At 40.0% G+C, this 24205-nt stretch overlaps 1 protein-coding gene across 6 annotated transcripts in view; it reads right to left on the reverse strand.

The window, feature by feature from the left end:
• Positions 1–24205, reverse strand: part of CPQ (carboxypeptidase Q) — a 475775-nt gene that overhangs the window by 84047 nt on the left and 367523 nt on the right. Inside the window, exon 9 of one of the 6 annotated variants that reach the window (XM_089898874.1) lies at positions 15–17612. The exons of the other annotated variants lie outside the window; for them this stretch is intronic. Within the exon in view, the coding sequence (XP_089755000.1) occupies positions 17483–17612 (130 nt within the window). The 3' untranslated portion in view covers positions 15–17482. Of the gene's footprint in view, positions 1–14; positions 17613–24205 lie in introns of those variants that run through there. 6 annotated transcript variants of the gene reach the window in all.

A 24205-nucleotide genomic window follows, 5' to 3' on the forward strand; every position in this document is an offset into this window, starting at 1 on the left:
AGAGAAGTGTTTGGGTCATATTTGTTGCTTCTCTGCTTTCTCTTTGGAAGTTATCAAAAAAACAATAACCAAATACTTTATCTCCTCACCAGTTGTTGCCAAAGCACATGTTGCTCTGCTCGACTTAGGATCCAGTCTGCATATTACCTAACAGTTCTGAGATGCAAGATGACTCATCTTGGAATCTGCCGAATTTGAGTTGACTTGGAAGGTTTGTTTTTAAAATTCAATGAAAATAAATATAAAACTCCATATAAAAATTACTCAGTTATTGCTACTAGCAATAATATTCTTTCAACCAATTTTCTTAAGAGCCTACCTTGCACCAGATACAATTCCTTTTATATGGTGGGGACCTCCGGATAGTATTAGCCGTGCTTAGACAAAAAAAGGTGTAACCTGTGGGCCTATTTCTCTGCACTTCTTCCCCCAGATGGATATTCTATCTTATCTTAATTGTGAATTCTGTGAAGGCTTAAAGGCATCAAACTGACAGGTTTGTCTTGGGTTTCTGATTCCATTGTTGTTCCATCTGTTGAATCCCCAGGGAGGGAGGTAATAGAACAACACATGAAATGCTGTTCTCTCTGGGGTACAGCTGTAGCATCTAAACCCTGGCAACTCTGCCAGGCCACTAGTGTGTAAACTTCTTCCAGATAAAGTCTGGTAAGAAAGCACACAGTGATTCCACGTAGCCAGTATTGTCACAGCAAGAGCTTAGAATATAAGAGCCTCTCACCAGATTGCACAGCTAAATTGCCACACTGCCCTAAGACTTGCAAGTTTAAGGTCCTGCAAACTGGCCTGGCCAGCTATTTCCCAGGACCCATTCACTTCTTCCAGACTGACCATATACTACCTAGGTTGAGTTATTCCCAAGCTGTCATCCTCATTATTCACCTAGTAAAAATCAATAATAATATTTTTACAGTGCTTTCAGAGAGCTTTCGTATTTGCAATCTCCTTTGATCTTCTTCCATAATCCATAAAGTAGACGGAGCAGTTTTATGGTTGATGCTGTTTTATAGAAAAGGAACTGAGGATCAGAGAAGTCAAGTGATTTGCTCAAAGTCACACAGTTGGCAAATGAGAGAGCTGGGTCTGAAATTCTGTGCTTTCCAAAACTCCACCCTGTCACCACTAGCACGGGAGGAAGTAAGTAGTAGGCCATGCTTGTTTTGAATTAGAATGATTTTTCACTTACAACATAACAATTTCAGGGTTGCATAAATTTTTTTCTTCTGTAAAACAGATATGGTTTTACAATGACTTCCTAACTATTGCCATGGAAGGGTACTGCTGTTACAAGGGCAAGAACAGTGCCCTTCGTTTCTGAAGGAGGATGTTGCCAACATTTAAAGGACTGAAGCTCATGGCCCTGGGATATCATTTTCTTGTTGTTGGTGATGATGAGAAGGTTAACAAAGCAGAAGTCTGTTCATATTTCCACTTCTACTTCTAAGGAATTTCTGCCTTCATGGTGATTATCAGAGAAAGACCCAAGGCATTTATGATAAAAAGTACCACCTCTGCTTTCAGCTGTGGCTACTGCATGACGGTAGCATCATTAGAGTTAATAACCTGCAAAATATTTGCATTAATGTCTTACATTCAGGGCCCGTTCAACTAGCACATTGGTGCTACGTGAGCAAGTTGACATGAACTTGGCAGTCCTAACCCTGTCCCCTTATGTGCCCTGCTGCCCCCCACCCCAAATTCTCTCCCTGCCCTGTAAAAATGAGAAAAGAAATAACATAATGTATCTGCAAATAAAAACAGTTGGGTAATGTATGTGAGGATTCCCATATTTCTGGAAGATCCCATCCTTCCAACAAGAAAATTAGGCGATTTGCTAACTATATACAATTTAGTTAAAAGTAAAGCTAGTCAGTAGTTTGGCCATCAGCCTGGTGAGATGGACACAGCCCTGGACCCACTCGACTCCATTCCTGACTCAGCAACTGACATGCTAGGCTGCTGAGGGGATTGACTGGCCTCTCCCTCTGTCCCCAAGTCATGTCACCTTGGCCTCTGGCTTCTCCGTCTGTAGGCTGGGACAAATGCTCTTTTCCAGGCTTGAACAATGAGCCTGGGCATATGGAGCTTTGAGGGTCTTCAAAGAAAAGACATTTGTAGACCAAAAGTGAAAGTGGTGTGCGAGTTGAACTTGTCAGGGCTCCTAACAAAATACGCATTAAAGCCTTCTTGACCCTCTTCAACTGCAAATGAACAGATGTCCCTGGGACAGGGCACCCCACAGTTTGTGGATGGTACCGTGCAATGCCAGGATGTTAATGGGAATGTTGAGAATAATGTAAATAAAGGAGATTTCAAAGGTGCCAGACGCTGTCTATGTGGCAGCCTTTTTAGCAGATTGATAACAAGTATGCACTCTGGCATTATTCAGACTGGGTTTGCCCGTCAGATTAACCAATCATGGGCTCTGTGACTCTGGGCAGTCTGTGTAACCCCTCAGTTTCTTCTGCCAGGAAATGGGGATAATACTGGTACCCAGTTCATGGAGTTGTAAGAAAGAGTGCAATGTAGACCCCAACGTATAACGAGCACTTGATCAATAGTTACTGGTCCTACCACTAAACATCAGTACCTCTCAGATTTTCAAGGATGGCCTCCATATAAACCATTCTGTTAGCTGCTTACAATGATAACATGTAGCTTTTTTGCAGTGCTTGCTACATGCCAGACACTGTATGAAAGGCTTTACAGCTTCCCCCATGTAATGCTCCCAATCATTCTATAAGCGCCACATTTCTCATTTCACAGATGAAGCAACTGAGGTTTAGTCAGGTTAACTAACTTTCCCAAGGTTACCTGGCTAGTGAGTGGTTACCAGAATTCAAACCCGGAGGTCTGCCTCCCCAAGCCTGTGTTCTCAACCCCTCCACTGCCCTGTCTGCTGCTGCTTGTTTCCAGCTGTCGGGCCACAAGTCCTCACTTCTAATTCAAAAATACAAAGACTGTAGTGAGACAGATGTATAGAGTTTAAAATATTTCTGCGTGATCGCAATACAAGGTCTGATTGGACAGAATTTATTGTCCCTGCTAACGAAGTAATTTGATTAAGCAAAGAGAAGAATGAAACAAAAACAAAAACAAGGACAACACCCTTGGTCCACCATTTCCTTCCAACTAGGAATAAAAAGTAAAACGACAAAACATCTTTTCAACCCAAATTAGATAGGATATGCAGATCTCAGTAAACCAGAATTCTGGCGTAGGCAGACACAAGTTTGATCTTTATTCATGCAGAATTTTATTAGCTGCGGCTAACGTGATGGCAGCAGTCTATTGTTGTCTATTTATATATAAACGTCTCCATATGTTTTCAATAAAGAACTGAGAAAACAAACCACCCACCATACATGACACCGTTTTTTCTCCTCATTTATGGAGTCATTGTCTAATCGTTAGCACATGGCCAAAGAGCTTGGAAAACAAAATGTCTCTGCACAAAGAGACGGGAATGAATAAGTTGGGTCACTGGGCTGTCAGAACTGCTGCTTCTCAGGAATGTGTGGTCACAAACATGTTCCTCACTGTGCCATCAGTCACTGGGGACAGACATAGTGTAGACTTGAAAAGCTGATTATAGCTAGTGAAGGCAGAGCAGAGCCATGCTGGTTTCATTCAACCCACTTCAGCACACAAAACAAGATATCCATCCTCCTGGTTATAGGATGTAGGGAGAAACCTACTTCTAGAGATTGAATGCTTTATTAACCCTCCACTCTGCTCTCTTCGTAAAGAGAAACATCTCTTTATTAGGAGCCATGGAAACTGTCCTTCATTGCCATGTAACGGACGTAACGTGATGCAGAGAAATGCTCCTGGCTATCCTCCAGGTTGGGATTGCTGGATTAGTTAATATCTGCTCAGGGTTGAGGATTCATAACTTTGTCCTGTGCTAGAATCACATCCTATCACCTCTTCTCCTTTTTTCTTTTTTTTTAAGCGTCAGCTTACGCTGCCAAAGAACAATTTGGTAACCATTAGCAATCCTTGGGAGCAACGCAAGATTAGAAAGTAGAACAATGTTTAAAATACGTATTGCATGTTTTCAAACGCTTACTTCCTCATATAAACACAGGGATGATGTCTGTGTTCTTTGCTTTTATAAAAGTCCAGATAATTCTTCTTCGGAAATATAGACCCAAGTTCAACATTTCCTTTCCTCCCAAATGCAGCTTCTTGTTTCAAAGCTTTTATTTTCTGATAACCTAGGTAACCTGTCTTTGGTTTCTAACTAAAATTGGAATCCCCAAAATCAACTGACAAGGAAAAGAGACTCCTAATTATTCGAATTAATCACGTAGCCTCCTCAGTTCAATCTTCAAAGAAGTAAACGGTTCCCGCCCACTCCGCCCCCGACACAGGGCAATCAGTCTCGGTACCATTTTCCCCGCTCCGGTAAATGTTAATATTTTACAGACGATGGTGGTGATGCTATTTGGTCAGGTGGTAGGCTCACAAACGAGTTCTCAAAAGGAAATCATCCTATGAGACCATGTGCTGAGTTGCTATAATCATCTTTTCCAGTGCTGCCAGTGACCCTGGAATTCCCATTTCAAAGGGTGTAACTGGAGCGGGGCTGCTTCACGGAGCTTTAGCTCAAATCCCTATCATGATGGGATACAGGTAAAGAGGTTTCTCCCTGCTGTGCAAAACCAAGAATAGGTTTTACTTTCTGGTCAGGTCTACCCCGAGGTTCAGACTTTTATTTCTGGCAGTCTCCAGCATTCAGTTTTTTTGTGTGTGTGTGTGGTACGCAGGCCTCTCAGTGTTGTGGCCTCTCCCGCTGCAGAGCACAGGCTCCGGACGCACAGACTCAGCGGCCATGGCCCACGGGCCCAGCCGCTCCGCGGCATGTGGGATCCTCCCGGACCGGGACACGAACCCACGTCCCCTGCATCGGCAGGCGGACTCTCAACCACTGCGCCACCAGGGAAGCCCCAGCATTCAGTTTTGAACAGCCCTGGGGACCCAGGGGAGGGCCAGGAAAGGGATGATGACAAGGTAGAGTGCCATAAGTTATTTTTGTTTGACAGCTAAACTGGCTGTGGCTTGGGGGAACAGGCAGTCTTGGGTAAGTTACATTAGTACGAAAATCACAGACACCTATTGTGGTTTAGTCACCATGCTGCCGGGAGATGGGACAGAATAAATGGCTTCCGGAGATCCCTTTCCAGCCCTATCATTCTCTGCGTGTGCACAGAAGGTTTCTCTTGTGAGACAAACCTGTGTTTTCAGGCAATCCAATTTTCACAGCGTTGTTCGAAGCACTCTAGATCTCAGTGAATTCTCCTCTTGAGCTACTTAAGGTCCGTGGCTAGCCCTTAAACTTATGGAAAACACACGATCCCTCTATAAATGTCACTATGGTAACAACAGTGAGTCAGAAGGCTGAAAATATGGCATAAACCTAGGCTAAAAGAAATAATATACCTAGGCTAAATTTTATTTATATTATACAGGAACTATGACTGTATTTACATTTCTTTTAGGTATAAAAACAATCCAATATCCAGGGTATTTGGTAGACAGACTTAAAAAATGGTTTACATAGCAGCTTGTTGTCAATCTCAGCTTTTAATTTTATTCCTGCATGTTGAAGCAACACAATCAATAGTTGGAATCAGTGGGACTCAAAGTCTCCACAATTAAATTTTGATTCCTTTAACACAATATATTGCCCAAGTGTTTCATGTTACTAGTTTCATATACATTTCAATAAGCAGTTGTAGAAGAGACATCTCCAACACAGCTGGCTTTGTGAAAGCAGCTGTCTCTGCCTTTATCATTCTCTATCCCTCTCAACCTCCTCCGTCGCATGGTATCCCCCTGTCTCCTCTTGTACTCATCATGCTGCTATCAAAGTGGAAGAACTAAATTGTCTAAAAGAGGATCCCTTCCTTTGTTTGACCTTTCTTCTTTGACACTGTTGCATGCTTAATAAACATAAAGGCATGATTCTTGTTTTTGATGGTGGGGTCTTACCAGCCAGGACAGTGCTTTCTGGTTGACTTCTAATCAATCCCCTTCTCTTGACTGGGAAGACTACAGCAGCCTCTTTAAATCCCTAGCCAAGGTTATAACTGAAAGGAGCTCCTCTTCTTATGAGCAGACAGCTTATTTCTTTTAAAAATATAGTACTTATTTTCTCGTCCTGCAAAAATAGGCTACTTTATAATCTGGAACTGAAATATTCACTCAATCCTAGGGCATATCATATTACAACACAATTAATCATTAATTCTCTTTTCTCTATAGCCAGTAGACAGCACTTAGAGCATTTTTGGATTATGACAATATCCTCAAATGCTTTACTTGATCAAGCACTCTTTACTACTATTAGTAAAGACGCTAAACGCAGCTTTAGAAATCATTTTAGTTCCTTAAACGTGCCTTCTTTTCTCTCAAAAGCACAATGGTGGGTCTGAAACCTCATGAAAAACATGAGGAGCTTCAAGGCGCTGGTTCTACTCAAGGCTTCACGCTCTACCTCTCCCCTCGCCTTCCATTCCTAACACGCCACACCCCTACCTGAATAATATACTGCACTGTTGCACTTTATTCTATGTGTCTTTTATACCTACTTTGCTCTTGAAAGAATTCAAGGCTTCCTATAAGATACTAACACCATATTTTAAAAGTATGTAAACTCTTGAGAACCAAGAAAATGCCATGAAGGCAGGGATCAAATCTGTGTGGACCTCTGCCATACCTGTAGCTTAAATAACAAAGCTCAGCACATAGTGGGTACTCAAGAAATATTTGAGGAGAAAGAAAGTCACAGCTGGGAAAATGTGACATGATACCGTAACTGCAACTTGAAGATATAACAGTTCTAGCTCGTGCTACCAAGGTAAGAGGCAAGAACGATGTACTATGAAGCTCTCAGTATCTAGGAAAAGAAAGGATACCACCAGCTCCTTGAAAAAAGCAAGTTTTTCCAGCATTCCATTCTAAGAGGAATTACCACATGGTTCTTTCTATGAGGAACACTGAACATAATAAAGAACAGAGTCTCCAATAACAGTTTTATAAAAGAGGCAGAAATATCTTTCCTAACACTATTTCCTAAATATTGATCCTCAATTAAAGCCAAAAGCAAAATATTAAGTCATATTTCAGTACAGATGTTTCTTTAGGAAGTAAACTGTATTTATTTAACAGTTATTGAGACAGAAGCCAAATAGGGGGACCATACATTCCTGTTTGCCCTGGGCAGTCCCAATTTACATCCTTTGTCTTGGTATAATTATTAATGGTGCCTCCTTTTTCTATCCCACTCTCAAATATCAATTGTCTCTCGTAGAATTTTTGTAGAAGTTAGCGAAAAATTCAAGATTGAGATCACTTAGCACTAAATTGTGAATATTTGATGGAGGTGAATTTGTCACTTGCTTACTCCTGCCGATACTTTCTTCCCTTGGCTTCTGGGACCGTCGACTCTCTGGTCTCCTCATGCATCACTGGATATGGCCTCTCATTTGTTGGCTGGTTTTCTCGCTCTCCTGATATTTAGATGTTGGGGTGGTCAAAAACAGTCAAAAGGTTTTTCATTTCTCTATCCTCACCCAAGTACTTGAAATGCCCAAGTACTTGCTCAGTTGAATTTCTAGACAGAATTCTTTTGAATTTCACCAAAAGAATGGAAGAAATGACCTTGGCCAGGTGCTCTCATCCAGCTTCATGGTTTTAAATAAACCTGTATTGTGATGAGCTCCAACTCACATTCTATGCCTCTCTCCTCAAGTTCAGACTCATAATGAACAGCTACTCAGCATCTCTATTTAAAGGTCTAATCATGTATTAGTTTCCTATTGCTGCTGTAACAAATTACCGCAAATTTGGTGGCTTAAAACAACATAAATTTATTCTCTTACAGTTCTGGATGTCATAAGTCTGACATGAGTCTTATAGGGCTAAAATCAAGGTGTTGACAGGGCCGGTTCCTTCTGGAGGCTCTAAGGGGGAATCCATTTCCTTGCCATTTCCAGCTTTAGAAGCTTCCTCTATTCTTTGGCTCATGGCTCCTCATCTCATTGCCTTTTCTCCTCCTGCTTCTGTCATCACGTTGCCTTCTTCTGCCTTTGCTGTTCTTGCCTCCCTCTTATAAGGAGGGCCCAACCCAGTAAACAGCAAATCCATTCTTCTAGTTGCTGAGTCTAAACATTTTGACTCCTCTCAAATTCTTGGCTTCTCTCTTGCTTTTACACCCCAAATGCAATCTATCAGCAAATCCTGTTGGCTTTATTTTCAAAATAGACCTATTGTTCAACAACAACTCACCAGCTCCACTATTCTCACCCAGTTCGAGCCACTATTGCCCCTCACCTAGAGTATTGCAATAGCTTCACAACCATTTCAACCCTTGCCACTCTTCAGTGTATTTCCTACACAGAAGCCAGAGTAACCCTGTTAAAAAAAAGTCTAAGTCAAATGATGCTACTCCTCTTCTGGAACTCTGCATGTGGCTTCCAGCTCACACAAGCTAACAGGCAAAGCCCTTTAGCCTACAAGGCCCTAGATGTAGATTGAGCCTGACCTTCCATAACTCCTCTGACCTCATCTCCTACTACTCTCCACTTCACTTTCATTGTTTCGGCCACCTTCAGTTCCTCAATAATGCTTGGGTTCTGAAGCTCATGAACTTGTTCCTTCCTCTGATTGCTACCCCGTTCCTCTGGATATTTCTCACCTCCTTTTGGGCTCTGCTGAATGTCCTCTTCTTGGGGAAGTCTTCCTGCCCATCTTATATAAAAGAAGACCTCCCCTAACACTCCTGATAACACTCCCTAACCCCCTGATTATGCTTTCCTTTTCTCCTTTGTGTCAACAATGAATGTTTATCTTTATTGTCTGTCTCTTCTTAGAATAGTGTTTGGTCCCTGATGGCAGAGACTTCTCTGCTGTGTTTACTACTTGTGATCGATTGTTTAATGGCTATAAATCCTTCCCTTCCCTGTATATATTCCCTTTTCCAACGTGAATTTGCCACTCCTTTCATCAAGAGGTGCAATCTCTTTCCCCACCCTCTGAATGTAGGCCAGCCCTGTGCCTTTATTTGACCAACAGACTCTGGCAGAAGTGACCATTCGCAACTTCAGAGCACGAACCAAAAGAAGCCTTACAGCTGCCACCTTGACCTTCTGCTGCCCTAAGACTGACATGTAAAGAAGCCTGCGCTAGTTGAGGTACCACATGGGGAAAGCAGCCCAGATGACAGTCTGCCCCAGCTTCCGTAAGTTGGGCCATCTTTGACCATCCATCCCAGCCAAGCTGTCACATGACCTCAGTGACCAGAAAAGATGCAGGATACTCAGTTAAATTTGAAGTTTAGCTAAACAATAAACATGTTTTTAGTATAAGTATGGCCTATGTGATATTTGGAAGCATCTAGGCTCCCTAATGACAGGGAACACCCTGAAACAACACCAAGAATATGTAACAGGGCTCAATAAATATTTGTTGAATGAGTGAATATTCTATATTATTGATTCAAAGAAGATTCATATGTTTATGTATAATTTGGATATGTGGGCAAGTTGGAATTTTATAATTAAAAAAATTAAAGAGTCTGGTTGTAATCTTGCCCATGTGTTAAATCATCCCTCCTCTGCTGACATGGGTTTAGGAGAATATCTATGAGCAGAGCCAAAAACATTCTCAAGAAGCACCTTAGGATCTGATGAAATGCCCAAGGACTTGCTCAGTTGAATTTCTAGACAGAATTCTTTTGAATTTCACCAAAAGAATGGAAGAAATGACCTTGGCCAGGAAGAATCTGGGGGCAAGAGTTACTAGTTATTTGGTGTTATGATTAAAGTGGCCTCACGTTGTCTATAGAATATTGAATTGAACCTCCCAGAAGGCTGAACAAAACCATTCCAATCAACTGACTTATTGAATGGAATGGTGGTGCATCCAATCCTCTTAGGGGCTACACTGGCCATGGGGGAAGGAGAGGAGAGATGGAGACTGAATCAGGAGTAGGGAGAGAACAGCCCAGAGATAGTAATTCCCAATGAGTCTCATGAGGATGGGATGGAGGACACCTGTGGAGAATGTTAACCCTGGGAACCAGAGGATCTTATATCCCCTGGAGAGCAAAAATAGCAATCCCAGTGTTGAAAGCACAGAAGCTGAGCTTCCACTGGACGGGAGGCAGAGGTGTCGAGAGAAGGAAAGTAGTATTGTCGATATAGATGGAACATTTCTACGGAGAAAAATCCATGACCATGGCTATCCTTAGACCTCTCCCCTAAACTCTAGTCTTTCTTTCTTTCTTTTTTTTTTTTTTAAACCAAGCTGTGTACTTGACCTCTCGACGTGGATGCCCAATATCTCAAACTTGACATGTCCAAAACTGAGCTCCTGACCCCCTCCTCACACCCCTCTACCCAGCTCCTCCCATTCGACTTGCTCAGGCCTCAAACTGTGGGGTCACACTTGACTCTTTTCTTTCTCTCACACTGTATATACAATCCATCATCAGATCCTCTTGGCTCTTTCCTTAACATATATCCGGAGGCTGACAACTTTTCATCCACTGCTACCATCCTGGCACAAGTTACCATAATCTCTCACCTGGATTATTCAGCCTTGTTCGGTTCTAGTCCTCCTTCAGTCTATTCTCAAACCGGTTTCCAGAGCAATCCTTTTAGACTATTAATTCAGATCAGGTTAGTTCTCTGCTCAAAAGCCTCCAAGAGTTCTAATCTCACTCAGAGAATATGGCTCATGAGACCTGACATGATCTGGGCTCCTCTGTCCTGCTACTATCCCTTCCCTGCACCAGTTCAGGTACTCTGGCTTCCTCGCTGTTCCCAGAATGTCCCCTACACTCCATCAGCACCTTCCCTAGAATGTTCTTTTCCAGATACCCACAGAGCTACTTCTTTATCTTCTTCAGACTTTTACTCAAACCCTTCTGCAGTGAAGTCTTTTTTGCCCCCCGCCAACAAAAATTCAAACACTCCCTCCACATATACCCTATCTGTGTCCCCTGTCTTGTTTTTCTCTTCAGCTGTTCTCATATCATTTTATTTATTTATCCACATCATCAGCCTTGATGCACAAGAATGGAAGTAAGAGGAGGGCAGAGTTTAAAACAGTGCCTGGAACTTAGAAGGCTCTCAACAAACATGTGCTGAGTGAATGAATAAATACGTGTATGTATGTGTTTAAACACATATGTGTGTACGTATGCATGTGTAAACCCTGTAAGCACACCTCTAGATGCTATTTTGGGTGACGGTGGTGGTGAAGATAACAACGATGAGATGGTTGCTAGTGCTGGTGGTAAAAGGCAACATCAGTTTTTCAGAATATGTCTTTTTTTAAAAAAAATCTTCTCAAGAAAGCATAAGTTTCAACAACTAAAGGTGAAAGCTGAATCTTTAGTGTATATTTTATAAAGCTCTTCAAATATACAAGTTTTTGCAACATCCGTTATATGTGCTAAAAATAAATCCTTCCTAGAAGGCTGTATAAAGTGATAGCAATCAAAAATGCCCTTCAGTTACCTAAATACAAGTGAAACTTCTAAAATTCCTTCAATAGTGAAATACTAAGATACTCTTATTCTCAAAGCTGTGTGGCAAAAGGAATCTCCTCTTCAGGTGAAAACAGCGCTGGAAGACATCCTTATGTAGCATCCCTATGTCATGGTCATTTCACTATCAGAGATGAGAAACCCTAATATGCAAGATCTGCCAAAATAAAATGGTGACCATTAACAGGAGAAGAAAGGATGAGCAATTAACAACTGAACTGCCAAGGGGTCATATACATCGATTTTTTCAAATATTAAATAATTTTGAAAAGAAACCTTAAGGTTTGTTACGCTAGAGTTAGTACAACGTGAGGCAAGTAAGACGTGGTGTCATCACTAAGACTTAATTACAGAAACTAATATATGCATCCTGGGACTACTTAGAGCTTTAACAATGGCTTTGCATACTTTGTAAGCGTTAAAGCATTCAGACAAAATGAAGGAAAAATAATAAACAAATGAGGCAATTTAGCTTTGAGAAGAGTTAAGGTAATTTAATAGGTATAGTTTAGATAAAAAGAGGCTAAGGAATTAGAGCAGTTACAGAAAAAAATCCAAATAGGTATGTATATTGAGATAGGGGAGGTGGAGAAAAACAATTTCCCTCATCTGAGAATATTAGTAAGCAACAGCAGTAATCACCTAAAGGTAGAAGAGGAAAATCACTACAGTAGAAAATAGCATCAAACACGTTGGAAATAATGACCATTCTGAAAAGCCACCTGAGGACCACTTAGGGGAGACCAAACACTAGAAATGCTTGAGGCAAGTTGAACATAAACCGTTAGTCAGGCACACAGACCTCACCCCACATTTCTCTTTGGTTATCTGCAATCTTCATCAAGGGTATCATTAGTGTTTGAAGGAGATACAAGTGATTAGGGTAATAATCCTTACGGGGTCATCTGTCTCAGAGTGGAGTGGATGCTACGATTCCCACTTCAATGGTGATTGCCACTGGGAAGTTAGAGGAGGTGATGCACAGATGCTAATATCACTTGATACCCTTCTCGGCCATTAGGTGAAAAATATTAGGCAAGCTACCCTGGGCCTCAGTTTATTCATTTGTAAGGTGGGGATAGTAATAGTTATTTTGCCAGTTTATTCAAAGCAGGAGTTCTTAACTGGGCACCCCTTGGTGGTTCATAAATTTGGAGGCAGTCGGTGAACTTGAGTGGGAAAAAATTACATCTTTACTTTCAATGTCCTCTAACCGAAATTTAGAATTTCCTTCAATTATGGATGTAAGTAACAAACCACAGTAGTATTAGCAGAACCTGTCACTTTGTCACCAATAGAAATCACAGATATTTTCATATCACATTAGACTTATTGTAGAAATCTCAAAATAATCTTTATGTTCATCACTACTCTGAAATTACAGTAACAGATAATACTGCAAGATCTTATTATTTTATGCATTTAGAAAACATACCAATATCATGTATTTATTTTAAAAAATTTGATAACTGCATTTTAATAGAATTCATATCCTTGTAATACTATGCATTTTATTTTATGCATTCAAAAATATTATTTGAGAAGATGTCCATAGGCTTTACCAGACTGCCAAAGTGGTGCGTGGAACAAAACAATGGTCATGAACCTCTGTTGGGTAAGTGGTAGCTTCACCATTAAGGTGATGATGGTGACGATGATCATGATGATGGTGATCATTCCTCCTGTTATTATTATTATTAAACTCACTAGAATTCATTTGCCCTGGAAATCTGGATTGCAGTCTTGGTTCTGTAACATAACAGCTGAATGAATTTGGCAGGCCATTTTTAATCTCCCTGAGTTTTGTATCCTCTTCAACAAAGACCAATTTAACAGGGCTTTTCAGAGGATCATATGAATTTATTACGTGTATTCAAAGGTATATTGTATACCAAACTATTCGGTTCTCTTGAGACTTTTTACTATTAGTGTCACCAACAAGAGTGCCTAATAAGTAACACAGCCATATAAATGATCATCCGAACCAATGAGAGCTTTGACAGTGAAAGATCAATAATTATGGCAGGACAATGGGTGGAAACTGGACTATCTAAGGTAAATCAGGAACCAAGAAGCTACTTAAATACTACTTTTCTGATTTTTTTTGTATCTCCTATTTCTGCCACTATAAAATTCAACAGATAAACACCAAATTTCCTTGATTATAAGAATCACATTTTTCTCCTATTTTAGCATTTTGGTAGTTGGAATGCACCTTGTTATTGATACATTCCAGAAGACACTTGCCAAATTCCAGGCAAAGAAACAAATCGTGCCATATATTAGTTGTCACTGTTTGTCTGTGTACAAACGTCTTCATACACAAATGGTCTCCGGGATTTCATTTTACACTTTGGTTAAGTTATTTGCATTAGTATCGATATAGATCACTAAATTTTAAATGTGAGCCCCTAATTTTGATTAAAATTCTTTATAAGTTTCTATGTACACAGAAGACTGATTTTCACGTGTGAGGCAAAGCAATGAAGGGCAGTAGAAGTCGCCAGATGCTCAGACTAGACCCTAGAGTGTTCAGGGTTAGTGAAGACGGGTGTCACCAAACATGCGTCATGGAGGCCTCTACTCAGGTACTGAACAATTTGTCGAAAGCGTCCTTAGAATTTCAAAAGAAGCTGTATGACTTTTAGAAATATTAAAATTCTTTTAAAAGGAGAAAAACCCCAAAACTTAGCCCAACTGGAAATACAGAGGAAAGTCTATATTCAATATGCCTCATAATCATACTGGCAACCCTGAAGGTGCATCCTTAGCGACTCGTCAAAATAAGGAGCACAGGTTACACAAAGCAGCCTCTCACCCCGACATGAGGCCTCACTGCTCAGGACCAAAAGGTATCCAGCGCCATCTTTAGACTCGGAGAGACTTTGATTCTGACTACAAAAGTGTGAGCTATTGTACGTTGTTGTCAGTTTTTTAAAACTGTACATTTAATGTAGTCCTATTTTTCCTGAAAAGCTTTATTATTCCTAACTGCACTCCTTAAAACTGATAATCCTTAAATCAAAGAAATAGAGAATTGAATCTCTTCCAACCAATCCCACGAAGTCCCTCCTTAGTTTCCTCTCCTCTCTCTCAGGCTCCACCATTATTTTATAGCTTAAATCTGAGAATACAATATTTGACATTCTGTTGTTCTAGCTGAAGAGGTGTGAATGGCTGAGTTTTTGTTTTTGGAAACGTAAAAGGACATTTCTTCCACCACTATTCGTACATCAACTGCTCGAGCCATGTTTAAGAAGAGAGAGGAATAGTCCAGACTCTCACAGCTGCTGGTGGCCGTACCTTTAGACATTCCTTGGGTTTCACTGTCAGTAATAATTTACTCACATAAGTCTCACTACCCTACTTCAATGGTAAATACCTGCTAAAAGAAGGTAGTATTATACACATAAATAAGGAAGGCACTTTTTACTTAGAGTAGTCATGAGAAAAGTGAATTTCATCCCACTTGAAAATTTTAAGGGAAGGTCCACAATTGCTGGCTTTTATGAAGACCACATTAAACTATTACTTCACGTGTGTCAATTCCATATAATGAACTAATTAGCTGGGAAACTGTATTTGCATTCTCAATATTTTTGTACAATAGGAATGTCATTAATTAGGCATTAACACAGTTTTAGAGAACTGAAGGTAGAAGCTTTGTATACAAGCGATTATTTTTTCCATCTTCATTTGCTCCATTCTTATCTTGGTGATTCAGAAAAAAAGATGTTTAAATAGAGCCTTTCAATGGAAGCCATCACTACTGTGTCCCATGTCAAGGTAATTGCCTTAAAGATGTGAAGATAAAAATCACATGGGCGGTCAGTATTTCTGCCAAGCTCTTGCGGAAGCCAATAGACTTAGAGTCTTAGGTTCCAATTATTGTTACACTCTTGAATATGTCCTTCATTTTCCTTTTCCTTTCCATTTCTGTTGCATTAGACTTTGGCAGGCTGAACTACCCGAGAGAGGCAGCTTTTGATCACAGCCACCTTTCACTGAAGAAGAGCAAACACCAATCCATTCTGGCAGGTACAATTTTCCACATATTCAGAAAACAGTTTGCCAAGAGTAGTAACAAACTGAGTTCCCAATATGAAGAAAAGAACATATTAAAGGTATATATTGTTTTAATCTCCCCACCAAGGAAAGAATAAATTAGAGTCCACTTTCTTAAAAACAAATACAAACAAACAAAAAACAGAACAAGTGTTAAATCATTTGTTCTTTGAGTTTAGTTTGCAAATAATGTTTAAACTTCTCTTTTGCAATTCACAATGCATCCCCTATCCCGCAATTCACCTTTCCTTCCTTAGTGTTTTACACAGAAACTACTAAGGCAGGTAAGGTTAAGGTACACTAACTTTTGGAGACCTGATGGCTACCTTCTTTTATAACTGCTCCTCTGGCATTCTAAGTTGTATCCTTAAATTAAGACATTGCTAAGTGGACACGGCCTGCAATATGCTTGTTGTTTAATAATGTTAAAAAATATTGACACAATGAAATCTCTGTCTTTGGAAATCTTTAAAAATAACATAAGTAGGGATCCATCCTTGTGTATTCTCTGTACTTAGTGTATCAGGCACAGCTATCCTGGAAAAAGGAAGCTGGACTCGATTTATGGAGGGTCTCGCTATATTTTCCTAGGTGTCTAAGCTCGACACATGTAGAATAGATGTAAACAGATAAATACATATACTATATCCATCTCTCAAGGATCAGAGTTTTCGTCTCAATTTTCCTTTCTTTTAAGATTAGAGGCAGTGGGAGATGTCCTAAGGTGGTACCCAGGAGAGCCTCTGATCTGAAGCCTATCTTCTAAATAGTGGAATGATTTTAACATTTATTACTGTGAAGAGTTTCACATCACTGAAAGTTCCATTTGGATGTTTGTTTGATTTTATTGGGTTGGCAAAAAAGTTCGTTCGTTTTTTTCCCGTACGATGGCTTTAGTAGAGCTTAGTTGTCTTTAACTTCATTCAAAACAATTTTGTTAGACTGTATTGCGACAGCTGTCATATCAACGTGCATCAAAAAAAAAAAACTTATCAAAACTGGTGAATTTTTGTGTAGCCACTTTTAATATTGAAGATGGAAGAAAAAAAGCAACGTTTTTGACACATTACGCTTTATTATTTCAAGAAAGGTAAAAACGCAACTGAAACGCAAAATAATGATTTGCACGCTGTATGGAGAAGGTGCTGTGACTGAGCGAACGTGTCAAAAGTGGTTTGCGAAGTTTCGTGCTGGAGATTTCTGGCTGGAGGATGCTCCACGGTCAGGCAGACCAGTTGAAGTTGATAGCGATCAAATCGAGACGTGAATTGAGAACAATCAACATTATGCCACGCGGGAGGTAGCTGACATACTCAAAATATGCAAATCAAGCGCTGAGAATCATTTGCATCAGCTTGGTTATGTGACTTGCTCTGATGTTTGGGTTCCACGTAAGTTAAGCGAAAAAAACTTTCTTGACCATATTTCCACATGCGATTCTCTACTTAAACGTAACAAAAACATTCTGTTTTTAAAACAAATTGTGATGGGAGATGAAAAGTGGATACTGTACAATAAAGTGGAATGAAAGAGATTGCGGGGCAGGCGAAATGAACCACCACCAACCATGCCAAAGGCCGATCTTCATCCAAAGAAGGTGATGTTGTGTATATGGTGGGATTGGAAGGGAGTCCTCTATTATGAGCTCCTTCTGGAAAACCAAATGATTCATTCCAATAAGTACTGCTCCCAATTAGACCAACCGAAAGCAGCACTCGACGAAAAGCGTCCGGAATTAGTCAACAGAAAATGCATAATCTTCCATCAGGATAATGCAAGACCACACGTTTCTTTGATGACCAGGCAAAAACTGATACAGCTTGGCTGGGAAGTTCTGATTCATCCGCCATATTCATCAGACACTGCACCTTCGGATTTCCATTTATTTTGGTCTTTACAAAATTCTCTCAATGGAAAAAATGTCAATTCCCTGGAAGACTGTAAAAGGCGCCTGGAACAGTTCTTTGCTCTAAAATATAAAAAGTTTTGGGAGGATGGAATTATGAAGTTGCCTGAAAAATGGCAGAAGGTAGTGGAACAAAAGGGTGAATATGTTGTTCAATAAAGTTCTTGGTGAAAATGAAAATGTGTCTTTTATTTTTACTTAAAAACCGAAGGAACATTTTGGCCAACCAAATATCTATTGTCTAGCTAAAACATTACTTAGAAAATACCCCAAATTAGAAGAAAATTTCAGTGAAGATTTAAAAAAAAAATTAATCATTGTAGCAGTATATAAAAAGTTAACTTCAGGGACAAATAAATATATTTTTATACTTTTCAGAGAAAGTGTGAATATAAAACATGGAGAATTATTGGTGACAGCTAATGTCTGCATGATTATACAATATCCCTTGGCCTTAAACTCCAAAATGTGGTAGAATATGATTCTGTGCTATATGTGTTTTAAACTAAGCACTTGGAAGTGACTTCTCCATTCATCCATTCGTGTGTTACTGTAGCCACCATGCCTGAATAAATTGGTGTGTATGTGCTTCAGACTATGACAAGCGGTTAAATGTACATATCAATATAAATGTAGGTAAATCCTATGTGTAAGATAAGTATACAGAGAAGTGCATGGTCAGAGAAGTCCTTATGGCTGAAGTCTAGAGACAGAAAAGCTAGGTTCAAGTTCAGGCTCTGTACCTCATATCTGTGCTGTGCAACTTTGGGTACATCTTTTTTTTAACCTCTCAAACCTCTTTTTTTCCCCAAATATGAAATAAGTTAAGCAGTTCATAGCCTGGCAACTACCAGGGTCATGACTATTATCAATGTCTATGAAAAAGTATTCATATTTATAAATGATCATATAGATGCAAGAGATTACAATGACACCTTGTAAATAGTAAGAACATAGTACATATTTGTTTGGGAAATGGGAGCTTTCAAAATTCTTGATTGTTTCTTTTCTCTCTGTAAGTCCATCCAAAAAACTCTCTAGTATTGAATTTCCATATCTATTAAAAGGAACAAAGTATTTTCCCTTACATGAAAAAAAAATGGACAATTTCACAAAGCACTCTTCCCTCTGTTTACTATCACATTCTCTTCCCTTTGACCTTTCCTAATTCAAATGACAAAACAGCTTCACTGTCTCCCATTTGGCTCTTTGGGGCGTGATAAAGTATTCCAGAGCTTTGGAGGGGAAAATACTATCCAGTTATGCCAATGTCGGGGGGAAGGATGCGTGCTATACATTCTCCCGGGCCTACTGGAGAGTTAATACCTGGAGAGTTTCCTGAAACACATTTACAAGTATTTAACACAGCATCACCTCTGCTTTCACAGGGATGAGTTTTATTAAATGAAACCATAGAATTTTATAAAAGCAAATTACACTCCTGTTTTAACTAGTAATGAAAATTCTGTCTAATCTCAAAATAACTCATTTTATGAAACCAGTTTAAACCTTTGTTGAAAGGCCTTGCTAAGCTTTTAAAATTCGAATTGTTGTTTATATATGTTTTGCTGTGTGGGGTATAAAAGCTCCTGAGAAATCGATTCTGAGAACTCTCCTTTAAGAGAACTCTGAAACCAAAGCAGTTTAGACAAACTGCTGGTTGTTCGGGGTAACCTCAGCTTCTAGAATGAATAATTGTAAATGCAGGACAGCCATTTGATAAGAGGATGCAAGAGTGAGATCTTCTGAAAGAAAATAAGGAATCAGAGTTCTAATCTTTTGGTTAGGAAAAAATTATGCCTTTATGTTTTTAACACAAATAGATGAGTCAGAAGGAATTACAGATGTGCCCTAATTGATAAGGAAGTTAGAAAACCCAGAGCAAGACTTTCCCTATCAGGGGACAAGTGGTACCTTTAAGACAGCACAGGACTTGGGTTAATACTTATAGGAATGACCTGTTAGGATGAGTTCCAGAGAGAAAGACAAAGGCCTGTGGGCAATACTCAGGTTGCACTCTCAGCTGTGTCCCACAATTCCGCTTCTCAGTTCCCTGTTTGATCTTCAGCCCTAAAAGCAACATGGGTTTAGTTCTACCTATTGTCACTTCTAGACACTGCTCTCAGAGTACGAAGTAAACTCACCATCCAGTATCTGCTTTCTAGCATTGATGTTGCTGGCAGCCCTGCTAGTTTGACTCTGCCCATTCATCCCTCAAGCCATCATCGACAGACCATTCTTCAATGATTACGTATTATTCTAGCACAAGTACACAAAAACCACAGCAGCCAGAGTAGGGGGCAAACTTCCAGAAGGGCTACTGATTACCAAAAGACATGAGTTTCTTGAGGTCTCCTGGGAAGAGCCTCTCTCCCAGACAATAATGCAGATTTTAAAAAAGAAACATTGCAGGCAAAGCTACAGATAAAACTAGGATGTGGTTAAACAGTGAATGGCAATGGTTAAGGATTAGTAGAAAGTCGTCCAGATATATTAGAGTGTTCATTTCTTTAAAAGATGCTTCTACATGTGTACACTTTTTTAAAAAATGCCATTTAAAATATATTTTCAAATGTTATCACATTTAGTTATCTTAATAAAAGGTTCTGCTCTTGCTTTAGGAAATATTGAGGAAGTATGTTAACCCCTTCCTTCAATCAACTTACTATGCCTGTTGTGTGGCTCATTGGGCTAGAACTAAGGCTACAGACTGACCTGGTAATGGTGTGTTCTGTTGCCAAATATCTAAGGGACAAAAACTGCAACCTCTTGACTGCTGAGCATACAAATAACAGTCATATTAAAATATAAATGTTAGGGGCTTCCCTGGTGGCGCAGTGGTTGAGAGTCCGTCTGCCGATGCAGGGGACATGGGTTCGTGCCCTGGTCCGGGAAGATCCCACATGCCGCGGAGCGGCTAGGCCTGTGAGCCATGGCCAACGGGAGAGGCCGCAACAGTGAGAGGCCCGCGTACAGCAAAAAAAAAAAAAAAAAAAGATCTAAATGTTAGAGATAAGACACTTTAAATGTTAGAATACCATCATGTGCTACAAAGCTCTTCCACCAAAAGGTGTGATCATGAGATTGGAAAAGGCTTCAGAAGAAAGTTCTCTAGAAACTTCTTCCCAATAACAGGAATCATCATATTATGGCCAGCATGCCGATTCCGACCGCCTCTCCCTTCTCCACCTCTTCCTCCTCCTCTCCTCCCCTCCCTTCACCTTCTCTGCCTTCTTCTCCTTCTCCTCCTTATATTTTATTGGGAAACAGCTCTGCTCATCTATTTAGTATTGTCTATGACAACTTTGGCACTACAATGACAATTGAGTAGAGAGATCATATGGCCTGAAAGCCTAAAATATTTACTACTTGGACCGTAAGGAAAGCTGGCCAACCCCTGCTTTTAGAAGACAAAGGGAAGACAACATTCCCAGGCAAATTAAAATAGTGCTGCTGGTTTGAAAGTGGTTTGCTGACTCTGTAACGTACTACGGCCCGAGTGCATGGGGATGAGACAATTTAGTCCCATGGTTGTGATCCTAAGCATGACACCTCATTTCAGATTTGTGTATCCTGGTGTGCCAATCTGATTTCCTTAGGAAGTTCATGCACTAAATATGCTATGGGTCCTTCCGGGTCAGATCATGACCTGGTTAGCAATAAGGAGGCACTGAGGCAGAAACTGCCTAGTAGGCAACCTCTAGTAAGCTGGTAAAATGGGCTGGATACAAACTGAAGTCCTTCATGGTTTCACAAATGGAGAACAAAATGAGATAAGACGCCAGCCACAAGAACTCAGTAAACCTGAGTGTTTTGGCACAATGTTCTCAGAACCAACTTTGAAATGCAGTTGGCTTCTTTGGGTTAGTGATGGTAGCAGAGAAGTCAGGATATGGTTCTTTACGTGTACGGGCTAAAACTAATACCCAAGTCAACTTCACTGTGACCTGAAACCATAAGGCCTTATATGATAAATATTGTCCCACAACTGTAGTAGGCAAGGTCAAAGATGCCATTCTTGTTGTCACAGCCAGTCTTCTTACTTTATTTCTTTTCTCTTATGTGGAAAAAAATAATAAAAGCTTAGCTAAGACGGATCCCTTCTAAAGAGATAAAGGGAAGAGGTGAGTGAAAGCCTACTCGTGTTCATTTGCAAGGTGGTATAATGTGATGGTCCCAATGCCAAAGGGAACAGTTTGACAACTCTTCCCAGGCTGACATAACATCTATATATAAATACCATACAGAACATTCTGGAATCCCATAGTCATAATGGAATTCTCAGGAGAAAGCAAACAAATACAAAAGACAGCCCTTTCTTTTTTTTAAAAAATGAAATCCACAGATTCTAATAGGACCCCAAAGGGCACCCAGGTGTGCTGTAGAAACTATGTGAATGTTGGGACTACATGGGGCTCCAGACCAAGAACACGCTGAGATAAACGAAATTTAAACCAAGTTTGGGATGTGCTCGACAGACTAATGCAAATACCTAGGCACTGAAAGAGAAACATGGGATGCATAAAAGCCCAGCAGTAATGATTAAAACAATAACCTCTGATTAGTACATCTGTACTGCACGGAACGTTAACGATGCAAGCAAGGCCGTTCTGGAGACACAGTCCAGACACAATTAGGCTGAATGAGCATATCAGGTCGATTATGTTTATAACCAGAGCTGCAGATGAGTACAAAACTGCGCTCGCTCTAGCGCTGTCAATCTAGCTAAGTTAACAGTACACAGAGGCAGTAGGCTGGCAAAATAAAAATGTCAAAGTAACCCCATTTGCCCAGATAACGTGAGGAATCCTCACAAGCATTTCTAAATATCCCTTTATTTCCAAGTGGAACATGAACCCAGTGTGGGCTGGGAAGTTGGCAAGGACTTTACTACTAAACTAAAAGAAGCTAGCACTTTTTGTATATTTACTTAAGTAAAGAGGAAGTTTTGTTCCTCAGCGTGGCAACATCAGAAATTCTGACAAAATATTACATGTATTCATTTTAACTTTTTCTGTTTTACAGTTGGCTAGACTTAGGATAAAATAATGTATTTAGAATGATCATACATCCCATCCCTCATTTAATAAAGCCTGTTTAAGATATTGCCTATATTAATGACTACCAGAACACGGCAGTGTTCATAATCCCAGTAATTCAATTGCCAGTAGTTTGTGCAATAAATCAGGAAAAGGTTAAAATATTTTTCATGCCAGAAGAGAACATATCAAACTATTTTATTTGATTACTTTGTGTAATGAGGCTTTCTCAAGGCCAGATTACCTTACTCATTATAATTATGCTAGATCATATTTTTGCTTAAAATGGAAAAGATTAAAATATGCCAGCAATCCAGTTGAAACTATTCTAGGGTGGTTTTCCTCCTTTGTATGTTTCAGGACATGAGAAATGACATCCTGCTCTCCTTCCAAGAGTAGAGAAGAAAGTAACATTGTTCCCATGAAAAGCAGATTAGGCAAATGGCATCTGGACAATACTCATTTTCCTCATTGACTTGAAAATTCAATAAAATCATCTGTAATATTTTTTAATTCCAAAGTTAAATTCCACTCCTATAAGTAAACTCTTAAAAATCACTAGAGCACAATAATATCCTCCCATATGTGGTGACATTTCCTTCTCAGTGAATGCAAGCTGAATTCAACCAAAAAAGCAGTTCATATTTTTAAAAAAATAATTTTATCAATAAAAAATAACACAAAGCATTTTCTGACATCTTTTTTCCTGCTTTCTAGAATAACCTTTGGCTCCCGTTGAGTTCCAGCAGCCCCAGCCCCCATGCAGAGTCTGCCTCCAGGGAGTCAGCGTTGCTTATGAGAGGATGGCATTTCTATGTCCTGCTCTTCCGAGCTGTTCCTCCAAATGGAAATAAGGTCACTCCAACCATTAACAGCTGGGTAAAAGGCCCTTGACCTCGCTAAGTCATAAGGCAGAATACAGAATGAAGGTGGTAGTCTTAAGGCAAGGAAGCAGGAAAGGGTGAAAGAATGATGACTATCAAAAGTGGAGTCAGGGGCTTCCCTGGTGGTGCAGTGGTTGAGAGTCCGCCTGCCGATGCAAGGGACACGGGTTCGTGCCCTGGTCCGGGAAGATCCCACATGCAGCAGAGCGGCTGGGTCCGTGAGCCATGGCCGCTGAGCCTGCACGTCCGGAGCCTGTGCTCCGCAACGGGAGGGGCCACAACAGTGAGAGGCCCGCGTACCGCAAAAAAAAAAAAAAAAAAAAGTGGAGTCAGAACTTTTCTTGGGACTTTTCAGACTGGTACCTTGTAAAACATAAAAATATTACTCCCACAAGAATGGTCAGAAATAAAAAGTCTAACAAATACTACTAAGTATTGGGAAGGATGGGGAGTAATTAGGACTCTCGTGTTGCTGGTGGAACGTTGAATTGTACAGCCTCCTACCACTTGCGCAGTTTCTAACAAAGTTAGACATTCATCTACCATATGACCCAGCAATTCTACTCCTAGAAAAGAAAAGAAATGCATATGTTCATCAAAAGATTTGTTCAAAAATGGTCATATCAGCCTTATTTATAATAGCTAAAACTAGAAGCAACCCAAATGACCATCAATAGGAGAATGGATAAAGAAGTTGTGGTATATACTATTCACACAATAAAAAACTACTCTT

Source organism: Delphinapterus leucas, chromosome 17 (genome assembly GCF_059928025.1).
Source record: "Delphinapterus leucas isolate spDelLeu-1000000601 "Yukka" chromosome 17, BTC_Dleu_Yukka2, whole genome shotgun sequence".
In the NCBI taxonomy this organism is placed as follows: Eukaryota; Metazoa; Chordata; class Mammalia; order Artiodactyla; family Monodontidae; genus Delphinapterus; species Delphinapterus leucas.